Raw genomic sequence first — 21,704 nt, 5'->3', positions numbered from 1 at the left:
TTAAATAAAAAGAAGCGATTAATCACGTTTAAGACCATAAACAAAAGATAAAAAATGTGAGTATTGTATCTTATCATGGTAAAAATCCCCTCAATCGGATAAAGTAAATTAAAACAAACTGAAGTGTTCAAAAATAATATTTTTAATTCGAATAAAAACCAACATTCAATGGGAAAATACATACAAAAGTCACAAAGTTAGAGCTAAACATTAATTTTGTGTAAAATTTGGAAAATAATAAGTCCTGTATTAGCCATAAATAGTTTTTATGTGTTTTAAGTCAATTTATTTTTTTTTTTTATTTAGTTTTTTGAGTTTTCTGCGTGTAATAGTTATTCTCATTTTAATACAACCATATTCAGCATTTCTTAAAAAAAGAAATTATACGACATTAACAACTAAACGGCAGATGGGGTGTGTGATTAGTTTTAAAAATGTGGATGATTGTGAGATGTAATTTTATTAAAGGACGGGGGTAAGGTCAGCGGAAAAGAGTCGCGTCATTACTATAGCTATAAAAGAACGTATTGCAATATCGGCGATCCGTCTTACATCACTAGTAGCTTGGTATTATCATGGTTTGCTCGAGAAATCTCTCATTGCAATCGATTAGGTTAAATCATAATCATAATTCGACGTTGACTAAAGTCTAGATCTAGTTCTTTAAGGCGCATCCCTGGACAGACGCTCACTAATCATATACATAGATTCGTGGGTGTAAGGTTGTTAATCTTTTTGTTTCTTGAGTGTTGGTTTTTGAAAATCGTAAAACATTTTCGTACGCTTGCCAGCGTTTTTGGTGCAATTAAATTTCAATAAATTACAATTACAATTTATATATAGTATACGTTATAACTCTAGCGCTTCCTCAACATGTTAGCATCATATACAAAGTCTTTCGTTTGTTTTTTCTTTTTTTTTTTTAAATAAATTTCGAGTGTACGTATGAATGTTTTGCACTTTTTGGGATTCGGCTGGGGTATACAAAACACTTTACCGGGCACATAATAGAAAATATTGTAAAATATATCATCTATATATTGCTAGATTTCGATTCGGGGATTTAAGGAGGGGCTTTGTCTAAACGAAATTTTTGCCGCTAAACACAAAAAGGACGTTACACAAACCGACTTTTGGGTTAATTACTATTACGATATAGAAAATAAATTGTTTATACAAATATAAACAAACACGTAGATTTATATTTATAGAAGGGGCTCTCCCACACCGCTCTCTCGCTATCTTGCTTTATCTGGTTCCTTGGATCAACCAGTTGAACGACCAGACGTCCGCTTATGTGAACAGCGGCAGGTGATAGAAGTCGAACCCTCGATATCCTTTGGCTGCCAGCCAGATGTACACGACGTGGTACGCCCCGGGTATGAAGCAGATGAGTCCGGCCACAAAGAACACGACTCCCTGCGACGTGTTCTGCGGATCGGCGATTGCGAAGGTGCCCATCACGAAGAGGCCCGTACCCACAACAAGAAGCGTAAAGGCGGCCAGGACCGTGCGCCAGTTCTCGCGCACTTTAGGGTGCCGCCAGCAGTATGTGTTGGTCTCCTCCGTGGGCAGGTTGCCGTACTCCTGGATGAGCGAGTCGCTGTCCCTGGAGGTTGTGTCCTCGGCATACTTGTTGTAGCCCCTGGGGAGACAGAATATGGGAAACATTGAAAGGAAGAGCGCTTAAAAGCCTTCGGGCAGTGCAACGAAGCAGGTTTTGAATGCCGGTTTTGACCCACTTAAATCAAGATTGTGCAAGCCAAAGAAAATGGTTCCCGCGAAAACTGCGATTAAACGATTTCAAAAAGTATAAAAAACTCTTATCTTAAATGATTAATTAGGCATTTTTAATTGCAACTAAAAAAAGATTTCATAACATAAGTCCAAAACTACTGATAAACTGATAAAGATAAGCACCCTTTTTAATAACTCTTTCGCACAATATTTGAAAAATAAAACGTATTAATATTTAATGAAGACTATAGTAGACTGGTAGATAATCATTTGAATGCCTAGCATATACCCTAATTGTCTTCTTCACAAACTGGTTTTGCGAACTATCATGGTTAAGTGGAGATTGCGCTGGATTAAGCCGAGTTTAAAGTCGAATTAACTAATGTTATTAATTGAATATACGCACAGAGCTTTAGTTCCCTAAGTCGGCTCACCCACTTGGTTATACATGGACTTTAGGACCATTATCAACCGTTTTGAGGGGTTATCGGAAGGTTGGATTGCCGCCAAAAGCGAGACGCAATCAATTTCGCATTTACCACTCGATTATATTGGCAAGAGAAGCCCGACAAGTGCAAACGCTGCTTGCTGGTTTTGGCTTGCTGGGCTTGCTAACTGGTTCCAGCTGACCGCAGGCGAAGGCCACCTTCTTCTCCTCCTTGTGATCCCCTCGTGAAACGCCAGAGCGAAAGAGCAAGCGAAACCCTTATGACGAAATTTATGCGCAATGATTTTTACAATTGAATGCCAAATTAGGCTGGACGTCTGCATTTATAATCCCCATAATTACAAGTCGTTTCTGTAGTTGCGACACGCCATGCATGGCTAATGTCGGAGAGCAGAAGAAATGGAATATGGGATACGGAATACGAGAGGCATAGGCGCTATATAGTATCCATCACGCACGCGCCGCTTGGCTAACTTATTCAGGTGCTTCCGGCGGGAATGGGGAAATGGGAAGTTGGCTGGGACAGCTCTTAGAACACCAGACGCACAGCTGGTACGTTGGTATACAAAGATATTATAAACACAACAATAACCGGAATCGGAGCTCCTTGTTTGGCACAAAGCTCGGAAAAATGGTGCCAATATAATCGGTGTGCCCACGCAGGCAGTTCAAAGACCTGTTTTTCAGATCCACCAAAGCTTCATCCCACTCACTTGGGGTCCTGAATCCGAATGGAGACGTCTTCGGTGGAGCGACCTTGCTTGCCGCCCCTCATGGGCGTGGATATCACCGTTGATCCGTAGACCCGTATCGCTTCGTCCGTCTCCTCTTCGAAGGCATCGTGAATGGAGAAGCCCCTTGTTCCGTTGTTGTACATCTTTGCTGTGTTCTGGAATCCTGAACTCCCCAACACCTGCTGTCTGCTATTGTTTAATAATAAACGACTTTTGACGAGATTCGGTTTGCCAACGTTGGCTCGCCTCGCATTCGCACACGAAAAACGGCGGAAATCGAGGGAAATGAGGCTTGGTTTTAGTGCTGCCCCGCCTGCATCTTTGCGCACTTCGTATTCGCAATGTCTTGCACTCTTTTTACAGCCCGCAACCGTTGCAAAAGTGTTTTTCTTTTCACAATAAAACGCGACACAAAAGACAAATGTTTTAGGGCAGACTCGAACCAGTGTGACCGTCGCGAGTGGGAGGCGAAATATCGTGCGGGGGTGGCTTCAATATGAAGTACTAAGAAAAAAACTCGTATTTTGGCTTATTTACCCACAAGTAAAAAATATACAATAAAATTTCTATGATTATACAGCAACATGTTAAAATCTGCAAATTTGTATTAGCGAAAAACAAAAATGTTGTCATATTTTAATATAAAATAGTAATGCTAAATTTTCTGAAAAATTATAAAAAAAAAGGTTGATCTTAGTAACATATGTAGTTAAAGTCAACTTCAAAAAGTGATATTCATGGATAACTACTTAAAAACTGTATTCTCCAAAATATTTATTAATTTAAATTTTTCCAACTACGCCATTGGTTTTAATACCGCAAAATACTCAAAGAAATACCAAGAATCCGAAGAGAAGGCAGTCACACCTGCACGCAACTCTATTATTTTCCTTTCTCAACTCGATGAAATTCTGACTTTCATTTCCTAAATCGTAAATTGTGAAATACAGATACCTTCAAAATGTCGCGCCACAGAATAGTCCGCACCATGGACTACAACGACGAGTACGACGGGTACGACGACATCTACGGGCATTCCGTGGAGGACGATCACTGCATTTCGCCCACTGATGCGCAGCAATGGCTCTATGATCGTGCTCGCGGCCAGCAGAGCATCTCGGCGTTTATCAGCAAGAACAAGGACATTCAGGAGGAAGAGGACAACGAGGAAGAGGACGAGGAAAAGGCTTTTGAGAAGGCACGGCGCGATTCCGAAAGTTTCCAGATGCCGCAGCTGGACGAGATTGAGCAGGCGAAGTTGAGTTCTTGCGTAGACGAGGTGCGCAGCGTAGTGGGCGATGCTGTCTCCGAGCGCCGCATCGTGGAGACCTCCATGAAGTTCGGCTACGACATGCAGAAGATCCTAGACGAGATCCTCAACGAGGAAAGCAAACAGTCTGCCAAGCCCGCCCGCATTAAGGTGCCTGCTGTCCCAGTGGTGCCAAAATCCTCAAGCAAAACGGCGCCAACGCCGCCGCCAAAGATCAGTTTAAAGGAGCCCCGTCGTGGCTTTGAAATAGCGTCGCCCAAGGTGCCCTCGTCGCCAGTTGTCTCCGGCAGAAACACACCTGTGGACATTGGCGGCGAAGACAATTCACGGAGCTCGACGTCCCTCTTTAAGGTGTCCAAGGAGCAAGCCGTGCGCAATGCCCGCCAGCTTTACGAAAAGGAGCGAGCCGATCAGAAAAGCCACATCCACATGATTGTGATTGGCCACGTGGACGCCGGGAAGAGCACACTGATGGGCCATCTACTCTACGACACCGGAAATGTCTCGCAGCGCGTGATGCATAAGCACGAGCAGGAGTCGAAGAAGCTGGGCAAGCAGAGCTTTATGTACGCCTGGGTTCTGGACGAGACGGGCGAGGAGCGAGCCCGTGGCATCACGATGGATGTGGGTCAGTCGCGCATAGAGACCAAGACAAAGATCGTTACTTTGCTGGATGCTCCGGGTCACAAGGACTTTATTCCGAACATGATATCCGGAGCCACCCAGGCGGATGTGGCTCTCCTGGTGGTGGATGCCACGCGAGGGGAGTTCGAGTCTGGATTTGAGCTTGGCGGACAAACTCGCGAGCATGCTATTCTAGTGCGATCCCTTGGTGTAAATCAACTGGGAGTTGTCATCAACAAACTGGACACCGTTGGCTGGTCACAGGAGCGATTCACGGAGATTGTAACAAAACTTAGGTCCTTCCTAAAGCAGGCGGGATTCAAGGAGTCCGATGTAAGTTTTACACCCTGCTCCGGGCTAACCGGCGAGAATCTCACCAACACAGCCCATGAAGCCGCTTTGACCAGCTGGTACAGCGGTCCGCATCTGCTGGATGTCATAGAGAACTTTAAGATCCCGGAGCGAGCCATCGACAGACCGCTGCGTATGTCCGTTTCGGATATTTACAAGGGCACTGGTTCTGGATTTTGCATTTCGGGACGCATAGAAACCGGAGTGCTTTGTCTAAACGACAAGGTTTTAGTGGGAGCCAGCAGAGAGCAGGCGCAAGTCAAGTCGCTGACCATGAACGAATTCCCCCAGACAAGTGTTTTTGCCGGCGATCAGGTCTCCGTGACGCTGCCCGCCTTGGACATCAACAACGTGACCGTCGGCTGCATAATCTGCGATCCCCAGATGCCAATTCCGGTGACGACGCGTTTCCAGGCTCGCGTCATTGTGTTCAACGTCAAAGTTCCCATAACGATGGGATTCCCCGTGCTCCTGCACCACCAATCTCTGATAGAACCCGCCGTTGTATGCAAGCTAGTCGCATCCATCCACAAGAGCACTGGCGAAGTAGTTAAAAAGAAACCGCGCTGTCTGGGCAACAACTCCTGCGCCCTGGTGGAACTGGAGACCAGCAGACCCATTTGCATTGAGCGGTATGCGGACTTCAAGGAGTTGGGACGAGTTATGCTGAGGGTAGCAGGCGTCACGATTGCCGCCGGAATGGTCACTAAAATCCGCTGAAACGGATGCCAATGCTGAATTTTGTACGAAATTTTAGTTAGATATTCATTATTGTTGTTTTGCTAAATATACATAGTTTATATGAATTGATAAAACCGGAAAGGCGTTGGAGCAGTGATATTGACTAGAAAAAGCGGAGTCTGAATAATTTACGGGCCACACAAAAATTAAATTTAAAATTAACTTGTTTAAAAACAGTTAATCTACTGGAATTTTATATTTTGTTAATATTAATCATTTAATGAAACATTGAAAACTTTAATAACTGTGTAATTTTTAAATAACAAGTTTGATTTATGCAATATTTGTTATAAAAAATTGTATGCTGGATTCGCTCTACAAATAACTGCTGTAGAAAAATAAAACACCAATAAAACAACAGAGATTAAAAAACTAATTGTTTTTCATCATTTCAAAGAAGAAAACGAAAATGTTTTATTGTTCCCGGTTTTTTACCTCTGCAGAATATAATATAACTTAGAGTAGAATTACAATCCTATTAAACTTAAAAAGAATTAATCAACAACAAGTTTAATAAATAAATATTTAAAAAAAGCAACGGTGTAGTAAAATCTATCGATTGCTGAAGGCAAAACATCGATGTTGCCAAGTTTTCCAAAACATCGATAGTGTCGACTTACCATCGGTTTTCGTTCCAGCTCTAGTGCTCGCTGTGGGCGAAAAAGTTGTCTCATTTCTGCGGAATTAAGGCGTTTTCAATAAAAAGTGCATCTATTCGCGAGTGGCGACAGGTGAAGCGGCCCCTGGAAAACGCATTTGGCGGCATCAAGTGAAAAACAGGTAAAAACTCCGCTGCGCTCCGCCCAGAGTTGCCCTACCGCACGACATGCGGGTGCATTTCCGTGGTCTAGTGTTGCGTTTGGTTAGCTGATACACACACATTGTACGAAACGAAAACTCTAAAGCAAGTGCATTTTAATTGAAAATTCAGTGAAGTATTTGAGAAGTGTGATCTATGAGACTCTGCAGTGGGGATCTGAGTTTGGGGCGACCGCCTGGCAACTCTAAAAATGAATCATAAGAGCGAGAATAAGAACAAGAGAGAGTTGAGAAGAAAAGAGGGAGTGCAGTCAGTTCTCAGCATACCAAAAAACGCAAACCAAAAACACTCGCAGCGAATTTAGAGTTATTAGTGTCTAAAAACCGCATTTCTTTCTACTTTCATACAGTGTGCCCTCGGTAGCAGTGACGGCGGTCTTAAAAAAACAAAAGCGTAGAGATTTCCGCCTTAAAAGCAACAATTGAACGCACGCAACTCGGCGGAAGGTGCGAGCGAGAGAGTGAGAGGCACAAACACCAGCACACAGTACACGCAGCAACACAGACTCACACACATACACGGCACAAAGGTTATCAACAGTAAAAGCAACAACAAAAACAACAAACTTACTTTAAATATATAACATAAAATAACTAAAATAACAACTGCAACCGAAAAGCAATCGCCGAACAACGCCTAAAAACTAGTGATTTTCAGGGGAGAAAAACCCAGTAGAAAGTAAAAAAATACGAAGTAAACCCCACCTACCTGGCCTACCTGCATTTTGGGTCTCTTCTCTAGAATTTAGCACAAGAAACCAAACCCCCGAGATATACAAAACATATAGCCAAGATGCGTGAGTACAAAATCGTAGTTCTCGGCAGCGGCGGCGTGGGAAAATCGGCGTTGACGGTCCAGTTTGTGCAGTGCATCTTCGTGGAGAAGTACGATCCGACCATCGAGGACAGCTACAGGAAGCAGGTGGAGGTGGACGGTCAGCAGTGTATGCTGGAGATCCTGGACACGGCGGGCACGGAGCAGTTCACTGCCATGCGGGATCTGTACATGAAGAACGGCCAGGGTTTCGTGCTCGTCTACTCGATTACAGCGCAATCGACATTCAACGATCTGCAGGACCTGCGGGAGCAGATCCTGCGGGTGAAGGACACGGACGATGTGCCCATGGTCCTGGTGGGCAATAAGTGCGATCTAGAGGAGGAGCGCGTTGTCGGCAAGGAGTTGGGCAAGTCCCTGGCCAACCAGTTCAACTGCGCCTTCATGGAGACCTCAGCCAAAGCCAAAGTGAATGTGAACGATATTTTCTACGACCTGGTCCGGCAGATCAACAAGAAGTCGCCCGAGAAGAAACAAAAGAAGCCGAAAAAGTCCCTATGTGTTCTGCTATAAGACTTCCAAAAACAAAACAAAAACAAAAAGAATACAAAAACCGAATGGAGAAGAAAGGATCTAGAGGATATAGGAGGAAGAGGAGAAAAAGTATAAGCGTAAAGTAAAGAATTTTCGATTTTTTTTCGTTCTCGTTTCGTTTTTGGATCCGAATGGCAATTGTCGAAAAATTGAAATAACCAATCTACTATATACAAAACAAAACTTAAACTGACAAATGTTTTTTAACTGTTTCAAGTTTTTGTAACTATTACCATTTACTACTATTATGATTGTACTATTTTTCGCTGATTAACCATTACGCATATGGGGAATTATTATATATATATCTACATATTTAAATATATTTGTCGTTCGTTTTTGAGCCGTTTTTTAAATTATGCAACAAGTGAAACATTCGTAAACTAAAACATTCGTATTTATTGATTCTTTTCGATTGTACTCTACACAACTACATCAACTTATACACGAAAAACCCCAACCAACAACAAGTATATCTTTAAATAGAACCGAAAGAAACATTCAAAACCCAAAATCAAATTAAGCTAAAATAAATTGTACGCCTAAAAGATAAAAATTCCACGAAAGAATTGAGCAAATAAATCGAGAAAGGGAATAAATCATGAATAAGGAACATATTTTATAAAAATATTGTATGCAAATGATGTCAAAATGTTGCAAACAACCAGAAGTAATGAGCCCATTTAGTAATTAGTTTAAAACAAATTTACAAGTAATTGTTTAACATGATCAATTGCATTCGAAATTAAAACACACCCACACACTCCACATACCAGCCACATCCCACACATACACATTTACACCCATAAACACACACACTGACACACTCCGACGCGCTCTCAGAGAGCATTCTGAAAAAATGCAAGGCGGAAACGGAAATGAGAAGGATTGCTAAGCTCGTTTCCGCTTCCTGTTAAAAAACCAAGTACAGAGACAGCCACAAATTCTAGTATATTTAATACATAAGGAATGGTTTAACATAAACTGTCGTGTCAATCCCAAAATGAAAAGAAACCTAAAAACGAGCAAAGTAATTTACAAATATTTCATAATAAACATTGCATAAACTTCGCGTACGAGTAGTAACCAATATGCCCTTAAATCAAAGTCTAAACACAGCCAACCAACATTAAAACTAAATAAAAGCGTATATATTAAATATATGGTAAAGATACAAATCATTTTTGAACATAATAAACAAACAAACCGTTACAATAACATAATGTAATAATGAGCGTGTGAAAATGTAATTGAAAAACCATTTTTTCGAGCTTGTTACCCTATTGACCGGGTTTTTGGGATTTTTTTGTAATTCTGATCTCAGATACTTGATGGTCCCCAATTCGCGGTGCAGTAGGTCAACATGGTCGATCGTCTTTTAATTATTAATAAATGTATTATGTTTATAAAAAATTAAAAAGGAAATGCAAAAACAAAATAAAAATTAAATAAATTCATGTACGGAGAGTCCTTTTTTGGGTGGGAGAGAAAAGTCCTTAGAAAGACAAGGGAAGGCAGCTTATGCCAAATAATACAACTTTTGTTGAAGTTTTGAAATATCTGTATTTGATACTTGGAATAGTTATATAAGTTTGTTATTCAAATATTTATACATATACAATTACAATCAAATAGCCGATCTTTTTAATTATAATAATTTGCTAGTGCGAAGCACGCATATTAATCCACTGTAAGATCTGCGATAGGAGCGATTCGGAGTTAAGTAGGGGTGTAGGTGTAGTAAAACTGCATTGTATCCACAGCTGATATGGTACGCAAGTTCCGAGAGATTCGCGGGGTATACAATATAAGTAATGCTTTTCGTTAGAAGATGGTTTTCAAGCGCTGGCCAGCAGTTAAAATGGGGAAAGTTGAATTTAAGACAGGAATTAAGTGGTAGTTTTGATTACTGTACAAAAAGTGGCTTAAGTTCCGCTTTATGACTAGGTTTTGGGCTAAGCAAAGTGCTCTACTTGGGGGACTCGCCTTCGATCCCTGGTGTGTGATGCTTGGTTAATTAACGCTTTCTATAATCAGTCGAACGTGTGTACGAGTGTGGTTCTCTAGCAAACGCGGCTCAAAAGAGGCCGCATTCAGTTTCGTTTACAAATAATGGATAAAACTTAACTACGCTAATTTGGCAACAACGAAAGGGGTAAACAATACGTGTATAAACAATAAGGAAAGGGGTAATATTGCACGGTAGGGAGGAAAATTGCACTTCAGGTTAAAACTAAAAGAAATACCATCGCGTCTTTGTGTTGAGATTGGGACAGGAGATTTCGTTCTTGCCTGGAGATTACTTGGGTCTGGGTTGCGTTTCGTTTTGGGGAGATTACTAGCGCACGTGATCGTCACGTTATGGCCATTGAGATAAGATAACAGAACGTTCCGCTTCACTTGCGCAGCTGCAACTGTCCCTGTTGCTGGCTGGACTGCTGCTGGCTCGCCTGCTGCTGGTCGCGCTGCTGCTGGTGGTGATGGTGGTGGTCCTCGTCGTCACTGGGCTCCTCGCGCAGCGGCAGCGAGTCTATCTGCTTGGCCGTGGTCACCTTCTTGTTGCGCTGCCAGGTGAAGACCCGGGCCATCTGCAGGAACTTCTTGCGCGACATCTTGCCCATGTTCTTGAGCCGCTCCTGAAAAGGGGCGTCGTCCTCGCCCTTGGCCTTGCCACTCTGCTCCCTTTCGAGGGCATTCATGAAGTCCTGATTCCAGCGCAGCTGGTTCATGAACTCCTCGTTCTGCAGCATTAGGGCGAACTGCTCGTCCGGGAGCTCAAAGTCCTGCTGCCCGGGAGCGGGTGTGATCCGCAGGAAGCCAGCCGGCAATGGTCCCAAAATGGGTGGATTCCAGCGACGACTGCGCTTGGTGGGCGTGTTGTTCTGGCTGCTCCCCTTGCTGGCCGTTCCCAGTGGACGTTGCTTGGGCGAGGCGCCCGTGTTCTGGTGGCTCGGGGAGGCGCCAGCAGTGGTCAGCAGGGCATTGGGTGCTCCAGCTGCACCCGCGGCCGCAACAGCTCCCCCGCCGTCCGTGGTGTCCACCAGCTGGAGGTCTTTGTCCGAATCGTTCAGGTTGATGAGGCTCTGCTGGGGCGAGATATTAGCATCCAGTTCATTGCGCAGTTTCTCGTTCTGCGTTTGTTAGTGGGTTAGTACGTGCGACATTAGTATACACAGGGAATCGGCGCTCACCTGGTTGTCAATCGACATGGCCAGTAGGGCGTCGATGGTCTGGTCCACGGCCCCCAGGTTCGCTCGCAGGATCGCCTCGATCACCTCGCGGTCGATGTCCGGGAACATCTTCTTAAAGTCGGTCATTGCCTGCGAAAATTCCAGCTGCAGCGTCGACATGATTCTTATTTTTATTTTTTTTATTTTCGCCCCCACAGTCCAATTGGGCACAGTGTTACCAGGCGGCGCGATTGCGGTAACACTCTATTCTCGTTTTATTCTGACTAGGAACATATGGGGTGTTCACTAAAACAGACAAATGAGAATAACTTTAAAAGCTTACAATTTAAAAAAAAACCTTTAAATCTTCAGGATTGTAATCTTTTCAGTTGACCTTACTACCAGTGAGGTACCATCGTAGCATTTTGGCGTCGACAACTTTTTGTTGTACTTTTACCAAGCCAGTGTTGCAAGGCGTCCGACCTAACCTTTGGCGCCAATTCAAACTGGTCTGCACTGACTTCAATGAAGCGCAATTAAGTGCATGGTTGTTACTGTGTTACCCATCAGATGACTTAATTACCATATCGCAATCAAAACGTTGGGCTGATGAATGTCACGTGATGTCCTTAACTACTGATAACTTTGCCGCACGTGTTTTTGCCTTTGTTCCGGCACGCAGTGTCAATTCCGCCGGTCGCGTTTTAATAAGTGTCAATTAGCACTGATATGATTGCCGTTTGATTCCGTATCAGCGATAGGCGGCATCCAAAACCCGCTTATCAATATCAGACGGACAAGTGATGGGCGAGACTCCCCCGCCGGATTTGGGTTCGGGGTGATGTAACCATAAATATTAATTTAATCGCAAAGTCTGCGTAAGGCGCGTGGGCGCTCTCTTCCGATATTCTCGGGTCAGACTACGCTTTAAGAAGACTGCACCACTTATTTATAGGCTAGACAGCATCAATCCCTATCTGTGGGGACTTTGTCCAAGATGAGACGCATTTAAATTAGGAAATAACTTGGGGGAGACTCTGTATAAGCGAATTATAATCTAAACATTAAGGGGAAATTAAAATTCAAAGCTGTGTCACGGCACCCCCAATTAATTTTGGTTTCTGTGTGACTTAATCCGCGGCCGGTATTGCGTCACTTTTCGTTCTTTTAGAATCCAGATTTGCTGTGATACGTGGATAATTAAGTAAGCATAAAAGATAAGATCGGACATGTTATCTGAGATGGACAAGTGTAAATTTCCATGCTATTTTTGTTCAAACTCTTGGAGCTGCGAACTTATTTTTATCCGTTTTGTTTGCCTAACAAATAAAGTTGATAGCTCATTCAAAATATTTTATTTAGATTTGTGACAGGTTACCCTACGAAATGGGTTATATTTACAGGTACCCAAAAATTGTAAAGAACTCTAATCATGTGATCACTTCTGTTGAATCCAACGATTTCGCAAAGCCGTTGGGTTTTTCAGCAATCGAAGCTTAAAAACTGCAAATTGTCATTGACCCAATTAACTTTGAAAATGTTTCAGCTAAATCATGACGAGTTTAATGACCTACAGTAAATGCGAATGGTTCATGTGGGAGCTCTCTAAAAATTCATGACCACTATTAGAACCTTGGCTAAATTACCTTGGGAAAGTAAGGCTTCGTGTCAATAACCCAATAAGCCCCCAGATAGTAAAGTAATTTGGGGTCAGAGATCAGACTCGGACATACTCGAAGTGATTTAATTGGCTGACTTAACCGCACCTATACGACCCATCCCGAGTGCTGTAGCGCAGCCCCCACTAAACATATAGCGCTGATCATAAATCTTGGCTTTATCGGTCGATTTGTCAAAAGCGTGGCACGACAAACGCACGAAGACCGGGGCCGAGGGCTCCATCAACCGACTTGAGTCAGTTCTAGTGGGATCTGCCATTCGATGAGTTAGTTCGCCGACAGACCAGAAAGCGCCTAGTAAGAATCCCGAGAACCCCGAGTGCCCGAATCCGAGATTGTGCCCAAATTAGCCGCGCAGAATTAAAATTACACACAAGTTTTCAAGTGCTCGTGTCGCCATTCCCCCGAAACCGTAACATAACCTGACCCCAGGTGGGCGGAAAACCACCCCCACCACCACCCCACGCCGCCCACACGAACATTAGACTTCTGTCACCTCCGAAGTGCCGTCGGTTTTTTATTTGTACCTGTTGAATTACCCTTTTTTGCGGCGTCGTTCTTCGAGCGCCTATATAAACAAACGCTCCCAACGGATTTGCGTTTATTCTGCATTGTCACATCTAACGGTAAAGACAATTCAGGAAGAGCAAAAATCAAATATCAAGCCAAATCAGAAATCTATTCAGAATATTTAGTGGTATACTTGGAATACGGCTGGAAAAAAATCTGAAGTCTATTTTCGGAACAATTCAGTAAAAAAGTACAGCTACAGTAAAAAAGTACAGTTACAGTGGAAAGTGTTAAACTGATTGAACTTTATTAAGGATCAAGTGTGAAGAACTACACAGTTCACGTTTTTTTTTAAATCGGAGTGAAATTCGAAAAAGGTAAGTTAAAACTATAATAGTTAAACTATTAATAAAAGTCAACTTCTATTTTTTGGGGTTACATCTTAACCAAATGAACGTATTAATACATTGGTTGTCCTTTTACTTGGTCCCCATGTTTATTTAAAGAACAGATTTCCTGTAAGAATTAATTAAAGATTTTCCGTAATCGTCGAATATAAAACGTAAATCGAATCGTTTAATTCCATTCAAGGCGCCAAGAAAATTGCTTTGCCTCATTGATAATGGTCAATTATACAAATATATATAATTATTTATTTATACATTATCAGCAGCGATTTTTCAGAACTGTCATCTCATTACGGGATTTTCGTTTTAATTATGTTCCACTCACATAAAAATAATTGTAGTCGTCTTATCAGGGCTGCGAACACGAAAAGTTTAAATGGAAGTCTCGTGAATCGGAAAGTGTTGCGTAGTTTTATTCTTCGGAGGAGGGGGATTCCAACTTAGATTCGGACAGAGATTACTTTTGTTTACACAGCTTGGAAAGTGTAGAAAAGAGGGCGTGTCACTAGATTTGAACCTATTGTTCTTGATAAGAACGAGCTCCTAGCTCTCTATTTAGCTTGTGGTCCGATATTTTATGACGTCCCCGGTGACGCACTTTATGGCAGGCAAATAAAAGAAGAAAACCCAGCGGTTTTATTAATATATATTCCCTGTTATTGATACGATTTGGGTCGTAGATGTTGAGACCCCCAGCTCAGTTCGTATTTATATGCTGTGTTTATTTTGCCATTTCTGAGCATAGATTAGGATTTCACTTGCGTCCGAAATACTGATGTTCTTAGAAAAGGTTCTAGAATATTGTGAAAGTCATCGCAGCATAGGCTCTATTACATCTTGTCTAAACTGAATAGAACCAGTTATAGGCTGTAATCTTAATAGATTTTTATAGGAATCTAAGCTTTAATGAAAGTATTGTATCCAGGGAAAATAAGTAATCAATTTAAATATGTACTAAATCCTATTATGTTAATAAAGAAAATAATTAAAATGATAGTTTAAACCTATGTTTATTTAAAAAAAAAATTGTTTGCAAATTACAATTATAAATCTGAACACAGGTGTATTTATATCTTCACCACATAATTAGCAATTAGTAAGGGTATGGGGTTATACTTTGCCATCTTGTTATCGCTTATCGGACACCGTTCAGTTAAGGTTTTTAATAAAACCCGCACGCGTCATGGAAAACTGTCTAATAAATTCGACAGGTGCCCAACGCCTCCCCAATTTTTTTTAGTAGTTTAGCACTATGTTTATGGGGGAAAAGGCCCGCCCAGAGTTCAATGGAACTTTTACGCGCGAGGCCTTGACTCTAACACCAAAATAGAGATGACTCTTGACTGGGGATCGCAAATTAGCCACGACATCAATGCATTATCAGTAGGCATTTTTGTTTTTTATTTGTATTGGGCTGTTAAAATGCGTTTGGTGCGATTACGGTTCGACATAAATTACTGAACGAGATGAGAAAGCCGCTGGCACGATCGCCAAAGCTTATCGCTTGCACTTCAGGAGGTACAAAAAAGTCGATGAAAATTATGAGCTAAAAAAATCTGGTCCACTCGGCAACAACAAACAAGGAGTAATTTTCGTTTATTCGATAATGAACTGCAATAAATGGAAAATATGTGAGGCGCCGTAAAAGTATAATGAAAAAATTCTGGGGGAAGAGGGTGAGATGATTATTATTATACCAATAAACTTGATAAGAGCCATTCGAAATTTTTATAACTTCTATTTAAGTTCGACATTTATCTATTAACGAAGAAACAAAAGGGAAATTAAATTTGTATAACTTTGCTGATTATTCATTACTTTTAATTTTATACTAATTACTTCCTTTTAATCTCAATTATTTGTTACTTTCACCTTTTAGTTTATCTCATCTCCTGGTTATAAATGGTCCACCAACTTGGTAACCGATTCATTTATTAGCAAACCACCCCAAATGACTTGTAATTTTTAAAAGTCATGGACTTGCCTCCCCGAAATGAACTCACGCCTTATTTGATAATGAGCTTGCCACTCACCTTTAGCATTCCGCTCACTTTCGACGTCAGGGCTTGAGCCTAATTAGGAATTAATATTTCATAAATGTCAATTACGGGAGTATTCCCATTCTCATCTCGCTGATGACCCGTGTTGGCAGCATATCAAGTGATGATATTGCAATGTGACCTGAATCCGAGAGCTCGCATCAAAGAAGCCCGTGGAGAGGTTGAGAAACATTAAGAAAGCCAAAACTTTTAACTGGAACACGGCCATGATTCCATTGAGCAGGTCAACTTGTTGGCCAACTGCCACGTGACTTATTTGAAGTACCCAACACCGAAACCCCTTGAAATATTCACGCATATTTTTACTCAGCCTGCCGCATTTCGTTTTGTTTTTGCCAACTTGTGTTGTTTGTAATAGGAAACCCTTTGCGTAAGCGTTGGGGGTCCTGGAAGGTCCTGGAGATGGGGTGGCATCGGGGTTAGGCTGGATGGGTCATGTGTTTCGGAGTGGTGGCCCGCTCTCCTGTTTAATTGTTTTAAAACACTTTTTTTTTGGTCATTAAATGTGTCTTTGGAAGGTGCTAGAAAAGCTTTGAAATATTATCTAATGAAGTGAGTTGGCTAATAAATAAAATATTATAAATATAATTATACATTACCGCGAATAAATCAACCTGTTATCCATATTATTTACATTAAGTTAAGTTATTTATAGCTTTAAGTTAAAGGCACCCCTTAATGTTTTGGATTGATTTCGAATTCCGCAGTTGAGGATGTCAGCCGTGTCGTCGCCGACCACCTGTGGTTGCTCGCCTGTCCACTGGGCCATTGTCATTGTGCTCCTGTCAGTGGCGATTGGACCGGGGAACGCCCTGCCCCGTCCAGCCCGCAACACGCAGTTGTTGTTCAGCGAGCTCCTGGGAGGCGGGAATGAGGACAACAGCTATTATACCGAGCAGTTGGTACGAGGTGGTCTGACCACAGAAGGGGTCACAGAAACTAAGCCCTTTCTTTCTGTTCGCAGAAGGAACAAAAACAGCAGCGCCTGCCATCCTTCGCCAGGAAGTGGCCATCGCTGAGGGATCTCCTGCTGACCGCCGACTACGATGACTTTGGAGTCACCCAGGAGAGCGATGAGCCCGAGGCGACCAGCTCGCGACTGCTGGCCCGTCTTCACAAACTGGGGGACAATGGTGGCGGCGATGAGTTGCGCTACAATGTCGTCACCGATCTAACCAACATGCCCAGCAAGAAAGTCATGCCAGGACACTCCCTCAAGGATCACAACACCAAGAAGAATGTTCAATGTGAGTACATTTTTATTTTATTTAATAAGAAGGGGAAACAAGTTATACAAAACAATAGGTTTTAGTTCCAGAAAACCTTTAAATATAAATTTTATAAAAATTGTATAATCTCTTGTACTTATTTAGGATAATATACCTAACACATCAATGTGGCATGATTGACTAATTACTGTTTTTGGTTTGATTTATTTTCATGTTTTTGTTTCTGATTCCCAAAATTAGTTCGTAAACAATGTAAGTGTTGCATGAACTTATAAGTAAAGCCAAGTAAGACTTTATTAACTTTATTTTTTGTGAATCCCTTCAGATATGTCGCCTTGCCACTTCAAGATCTGCAACATGGGACGCAAGCGCAACGCCGGCTTCAATCCCTACTGAAGAGGAGTATCGATGCACCCAAGAAACACCCAACGCAGAACAAAAGCAAAATTAAATAAAACTTTCAAAGAAAAATTAGAATTTGCATTGTCACAAACCGTTGAACGAATGTTCAAATGCCAAGTATTGTCTACTGTTTTAATTTTAGTTAGATAAACCCGCGCAGAATTTAATTAGAAGTTATGACTACATTGTATTTATAATATATGAATCGACCTGCACATGCAGATACACATCTGACTCCCTGCTCTCTTTAAACTGACCCCACACACATTAAAGTATTTCCATATTAGTTTTAACTCTAATATTATCTATGATTCTTGTTGTATTCGAAATACATTTAATAATAATCAACAAAATGTTGTTAGATATTAAGCCCAAATATTACAGAAAATATTACAAAATATTTATTGAAAAAACCAAACGAACAAGAATGATCTGTGGCCAATTTCTTGAATAAATGTTATATGATTATGGTATTCAAGGACCCAAAAGGTGGTCCACTAAATGTTTTTGGCAATACATTACTTAAGGTAATTTCCGATTTGAAAATCATTTGAGCTCCGTAAAGTATTATAAGCTTAATGGGACTCAATACATTTCTTGGTTGAATATGAAGCCATCTTTTAGGCTTTGGTTGGACTCCTTTTATAGTTTATTCGGGTATAAAGATAAATGATTCTTGGCAAAAAATACTTTGGCTTTAATTCTTACAAATTTTAATATAAGGCTGAAATAATTTTTCCTTCAATGGAAATTATATCAGCAAAGTTCTCTGAATATTCCGTTTCCGAGGTTAGAGCTTTAGAAAGTTTACCGGACTTGGATTTTAAGATTGGTTTCGAGTAAGATCTAATTAGTCTTCAAGATTTTTATTGGCACTTTGAACTGAACACAAAGTCAATTAAAGCGTGTTAATACTCGATGTGAAACCACTTAATTGTTTTTACTGGCTCGCCCTCGTTAATTATATAATGATTTGCATATTGACACAGAGAATTAGTAGATCTCTAGATACTTCTAGGAAAGTGTTAAGATACTGCTAATTAATACCCATTCGGAAGTCGTAATAACTGCAATAAAATCACGCTGCCACCTCTGGTGGCAAACCCACTGTGTTTTTTTTTTTGGATTTGCCGGCCTCCAGGTCGCAATTGCAAAGGCCAAGTGCCACTGCAATTTGTTGAAAAGTCAGAAGCAGAACCCAAATCGGCCGAATCTGGTGGGTGTAGTAAGTAGTACGGAACCGATCGAGGTGTCTGCAGGATATGAAATATAGAAATCGATCGCGTTTACAGTCGGCCACTTAATGTCAAGCCGGCGCCGTTGGCCATTAAAAACGGTGTGGAACGAAGCCAACTGGCAAGTAGTAAACGCCCAAACGCGTTCGCTGGCTGTGGGAAAATGTCGAGTAAATCTGAATCCGCAGTTGTTTCTATTTATTCTGTACTATTACGCTTTCAATGGATTTGCTCTGCTGACGTAGCTGACCAGTCGCGACCTTCGGATTTGCCTCACATTTAGTCTAAGTTTATGCTCTTTAACACGTTTACACGAAATGCATTTCGATTTATTCGCAATTGTCGAGCAAGCGGCATTCGCTTTCAAGTGATTCATGCCGAGGCATAACTATATATATTTATCTAATTGTTCAGCAGATACCGACTGTTGTTCTACTCGAATGCAAATTCTATTGTGATTAAACGTGATCCAATCGCTCGACAAATTGCTTGTGTGTCTGCTAATCTCGGGAATTATGATGCCTACATTTTATTATTAAGATCTCTGTTAATTGGGTGTTGGTGTATGTATGAAAAGCAATTACTTGGCGAACTTCCCACGATGACAGATTTGGAGTGGCAGAACTAATCAATGTGGAATTCTAGATTGAAGATAAAGCCGCACTGTGCAAAATTTGTTATATTTTAAATACATTTTATTATGAAACTAATTATTTTATTGCTATCTTTGTGGAACGAACCATATCGGTGCTATTTAATATCTATGCCCTAAATTATTTACGCCTTTTTCTGCTATAAAAAATAGACTTAATTTGATTTGCAATTTTCAAATTATTTAAATAGTCAGAGCCTAATGATTCATAATTTCAAAGAGAAGTCTGGCAATTATCTTTCAACGTGAGTGTTTATCTGCAACTTTGGAATAACTTTAATAGTTTTCCACGCACCATCAATCTTGATCCGTTTAGCGTGCTGGTGTTTTCCTTGGCCCTAAACAATTTACAAACCGCGTTAAACTTGAAACTCCCCGTCGGGAAATGCGAGATAATTAAGCGCTAAAGTGCTCGTCGTTTTACCAGCCCCAAACGATTTCAGGGTCAGGCAAATTGATCACCGGACCAACACAGAGCAGAGCAGAGCAGATCTGACGAAAGTAAAAGTAAGACCGGTAGATACTTAATTAAGTTAATTCAGTTGTCTTAGCCGCGGGCTAATTGAACTTTCAAATCACGCCACCACCTACACCCGGCCGAAAACCGAAAGAGGTGGATACTGCGGAATCAGAACCAAATTGAAATCGTAACTTTAATTGCCTGGGTTCAAGTGGATGGGTGGGAATCGTGGCATTTCCTACACGGCAGGCTCCACAAAACCGCATACTCCGAAACTCCCTGCTGACTCAATCGCTCGTGTGAGAAAAACTTTAGCTGCAACTGAAGTTGCAACTTGCAACTGCGAGACAATCGCAATTGTTTACCGGCGGCTGCACCAGATATGCGCCGCTTTTATTATTATTCCTCCGAAACGGCATTGACAAGGCCACACTTCTCGACGATGATGAAGTGGCTCCGCTCGGAGTCGCTCGGGCATGTGAATGCCCCGGGCAAAGTGTTTCCAATTCATGTGCTCGGATTCCTCATGTAATAAAGCCATTTCGTTTTTCGGGGAACGGCTACCGAATGCCACTTAAGTGAGGCTGAAAAACATAACTTCCATCAGTGGAAATAATCTAACAAAGAAAAATAAATCAATTTTCCTTAGCAAAATTTTATATTTAAGTCCAATTTAATTTACTTGTACTCAATAAAAATACTCAATAAAAATTATACAATAAACTAATACTTAAAATCTAAATTCGTGACCTAAGAATATATTAACTTTAAAGCCCAATATTATATACTAAATTGGTCTTAGATCATAAATGTTTTTCATGAATTTGGATAAGGTTTTTATTGCAGTATAGGTAGTTCTTTTTTAGACTGCCTGTCTGGACAGCACGTGGCTTCTATTCGCATTGGACAGAATCAATGAATTGGCATCCACCATTTTCATTCACTGGCTCGCAACGGAATCGTGCGTAAACGCACAACTCGTTTTGGCCCCAATGTCAACCCAGCTGGCCAAGCAACTCCGTGGAAAATCCATAAAAAACCCATAACTTGCGGCAATCGAAAGCTGGCCAAAGCGAGTTTCCTCATGAGGCGTGGAAATTCAAATCCCCGCTTCGACGGCTCTGAACTTGACACAATTTCGCCGTCGTTGTGCAAATGAACCATTTGGCGAGGCATTGCAAAAGTGACACAATTAAGGCAGCAATCCACACACAATCAGCACACCGCCGATGCCGATGGCTAATTACAGCGATTGCCACAATTGTGGGCCATTAGAGAGCCCATCCCAGATGGGGGCACATTCAGATTCAGACTCGATCTCAAATTCAAACTCAGACTCGGACTCGGATCGTCTGGGCTCCATTAATCATCATCCGCGAATGGGAGTTGCAGTGTTTCTCAGACAATCAACGGGCGGAAAAAATGAATTGCCTTTTAATATCGAAGCCGAAAGTGAGCCGAGATTACGAGTTAAGAACCGACGATCAATTTGGTCAAGATCTCTTGTCTTTATATTTATTTATGATTTGAGTCTGCACGAAATTGAAATAGCATTCGAGGTGTGTTGCGTGGCTTTTGTTTTCGTATAATTAATGATGTGTTAGGAAAAAGCAATACAAATTAGGTTTTTTTTTTGGCATAGCTATTCAGCTTCCGCGTTTACTTCTAATGGACAGGCGAACATATGTTTTTATTTTGAGGCCCAAGTGAACGATCCCGACGAGCGGCCATTAATTAGCCAGGCTCACACAAGATGTCAACTCAATTTGGCCTGGCAACCCATCAACGCAACAGATTTAATTATCAT

At 41.4% G+C, this 21,704-nt stretch overlaps 5 protein-coding genes across 8 annotated transcripts; 3 read left to right on the top strand and 2 right to left on the bottom strand.

Moving 5' to 3' along the window:
• Positions 1-124: 124 nt before the first annotated feature.
• LOC108100622 (transmembrane protein 134) lies at positions 125-3,390 on the bottom strand. Its single transcript, XM_017204620.2, has 2 exons — positions 2,899-3,390; positions 125-1,645 (listed from the first exon to the last, which is right to left on the bottom strand). The coding sequence occupies exons 1-2, from the start codon at positions 3,060-3,062 to the stop codon at positions 1,294-1,296; spliced, it is 516 nt and encodes a 171-aa protein (XP_017060109.1). The 5' UTR covers positions 3,063-3,390; the 3' UTR covers positions 125-1,293.
• Positions 3,391-3,682: 292 nt separating this feature from the next.
• LOC108100641 (HBS1-like protein) lies at positions 3,683-6,281 on the top strand. The gene has a single exon (XM_017204644.2). The coding sequence runs from the start codon at positions 3,881-3,883 to the stop codon at positions 5,882-5,884; it is 2,004 nt and encodes a 667-aa protein (XP_017060133.1). The 5' UTR covers positions 3,683-3,880; the 3' UTR covers positions 5,885-6,281.
• A 230-nt stretch (positions 6,282-6,511) lies between these two features.
• Positions 6,512-9,550, top strand: LOC108100542 (ras-related protein Rap1). The gene is made up of 2 exons (XM_017204507.2): positions 6,512-6,685; positions 7,075-9,550. Exon 2 carries the CDS (start codon positions 7,518-7,520, stop codon positions 8,070-8,072), a length of 555 nt encoding a protein of 184 aa, XP_017059996.1. The 5' UTR covers positions 6,512-6,685; positions 7,075-7,517; the 3' UTR covers positions 8,073-9,550.
• Positions 9,551-9,636: 86 nt separating this feature from the next.
• On the bottom strand, positions 9,637-11,525 carry LOC108100541 (CUE domain-containing protein 1). 3 transcript variants are annotated; one of them, XM_017204504.2, is made up of 2 exons: positions 11,285-11,525; positions 9,637-11,224 (listed from the first exon to the last, which is right to left on the bottom strand). In XM_017204504.2, the coding sequence occupies exons 1-2, from the start codon at positions 11,441-11,443 to the stop codon at positions 10,490-10,492; spliced, it is 894 nt and encodes a 297-aa protein (XP_017059993.1). In that variant the 5' UTR covers positions 11,444-11,525; the 3' UTR covers positions 9,637-10,489. The 3 variants fall into 3 exon arrangements, with proteins under 3 accessions (XP_017059993.1, XP_017059994.1, XP_017059995.1); XM_017204505.2 differs by having other exon boundaries at positions 9,637-11,179; XM_017204506.2 differs by having other exon boundaries at positions 9,637-11,176.
• Positions 11,526-13,208: 1,683 nt separating this feature from the next.
• LOC108100211 lies at positions 13,209-18,924 on the top strand. Of its 2 annotated transcripts, XM_017203986.1 has the most exons (5): positions 13,209-13,829; positions 16,627-16,821; positions 16,884-17,166; positions 17,389-17,400; positions 17,474-18,924. In XM_017203986.1, the coding sequence occupies exons 2-5, from the start codon at positions 16,633-16,635 to the stop codon at positions 17,542-17,544; spliced, it is 555 nt and encodes a 184-aa protein (XP_017059475.1). In that variant the 5' UTR covers positions 13,209-13,829; positions 16,627-16,632; the 3' UTR covers positions 17,545-18,924. The 2 variants fall into 2 exon arrangements, with proteins under 2 accessions (XP_017059475.1, XP_017059476.1); XM_017203987.1 differs by lacking the exon at positions 17,389-17,400.
• Positions 18,925-21,704: the final 2,780 nt, after the last annotated feature.

The sequence above is a fragment of the Drosophila ficusphila genome, unplaced genomic scaffold (assembly GCF_018152265.1).
Source record: "Drosophila ficusphila isolate 14025-0441.05 unplaced genomic scaffold, ASM1815226v1 contig_286, whole genome shotgun sequence".
In the NCBI taxonomy this organism is placed as follows: Eukaryota; Metazoa; Arthropoda; class Insecta; order Diptera; family Drosophilidae; genus Drosophila; species Drosophila ficusphila.
The sequence above is the reverse complement of the archived record's forward strand: the minus strand, read 5'-3'. Positions and strand labels throughout refer to the sequence as shown.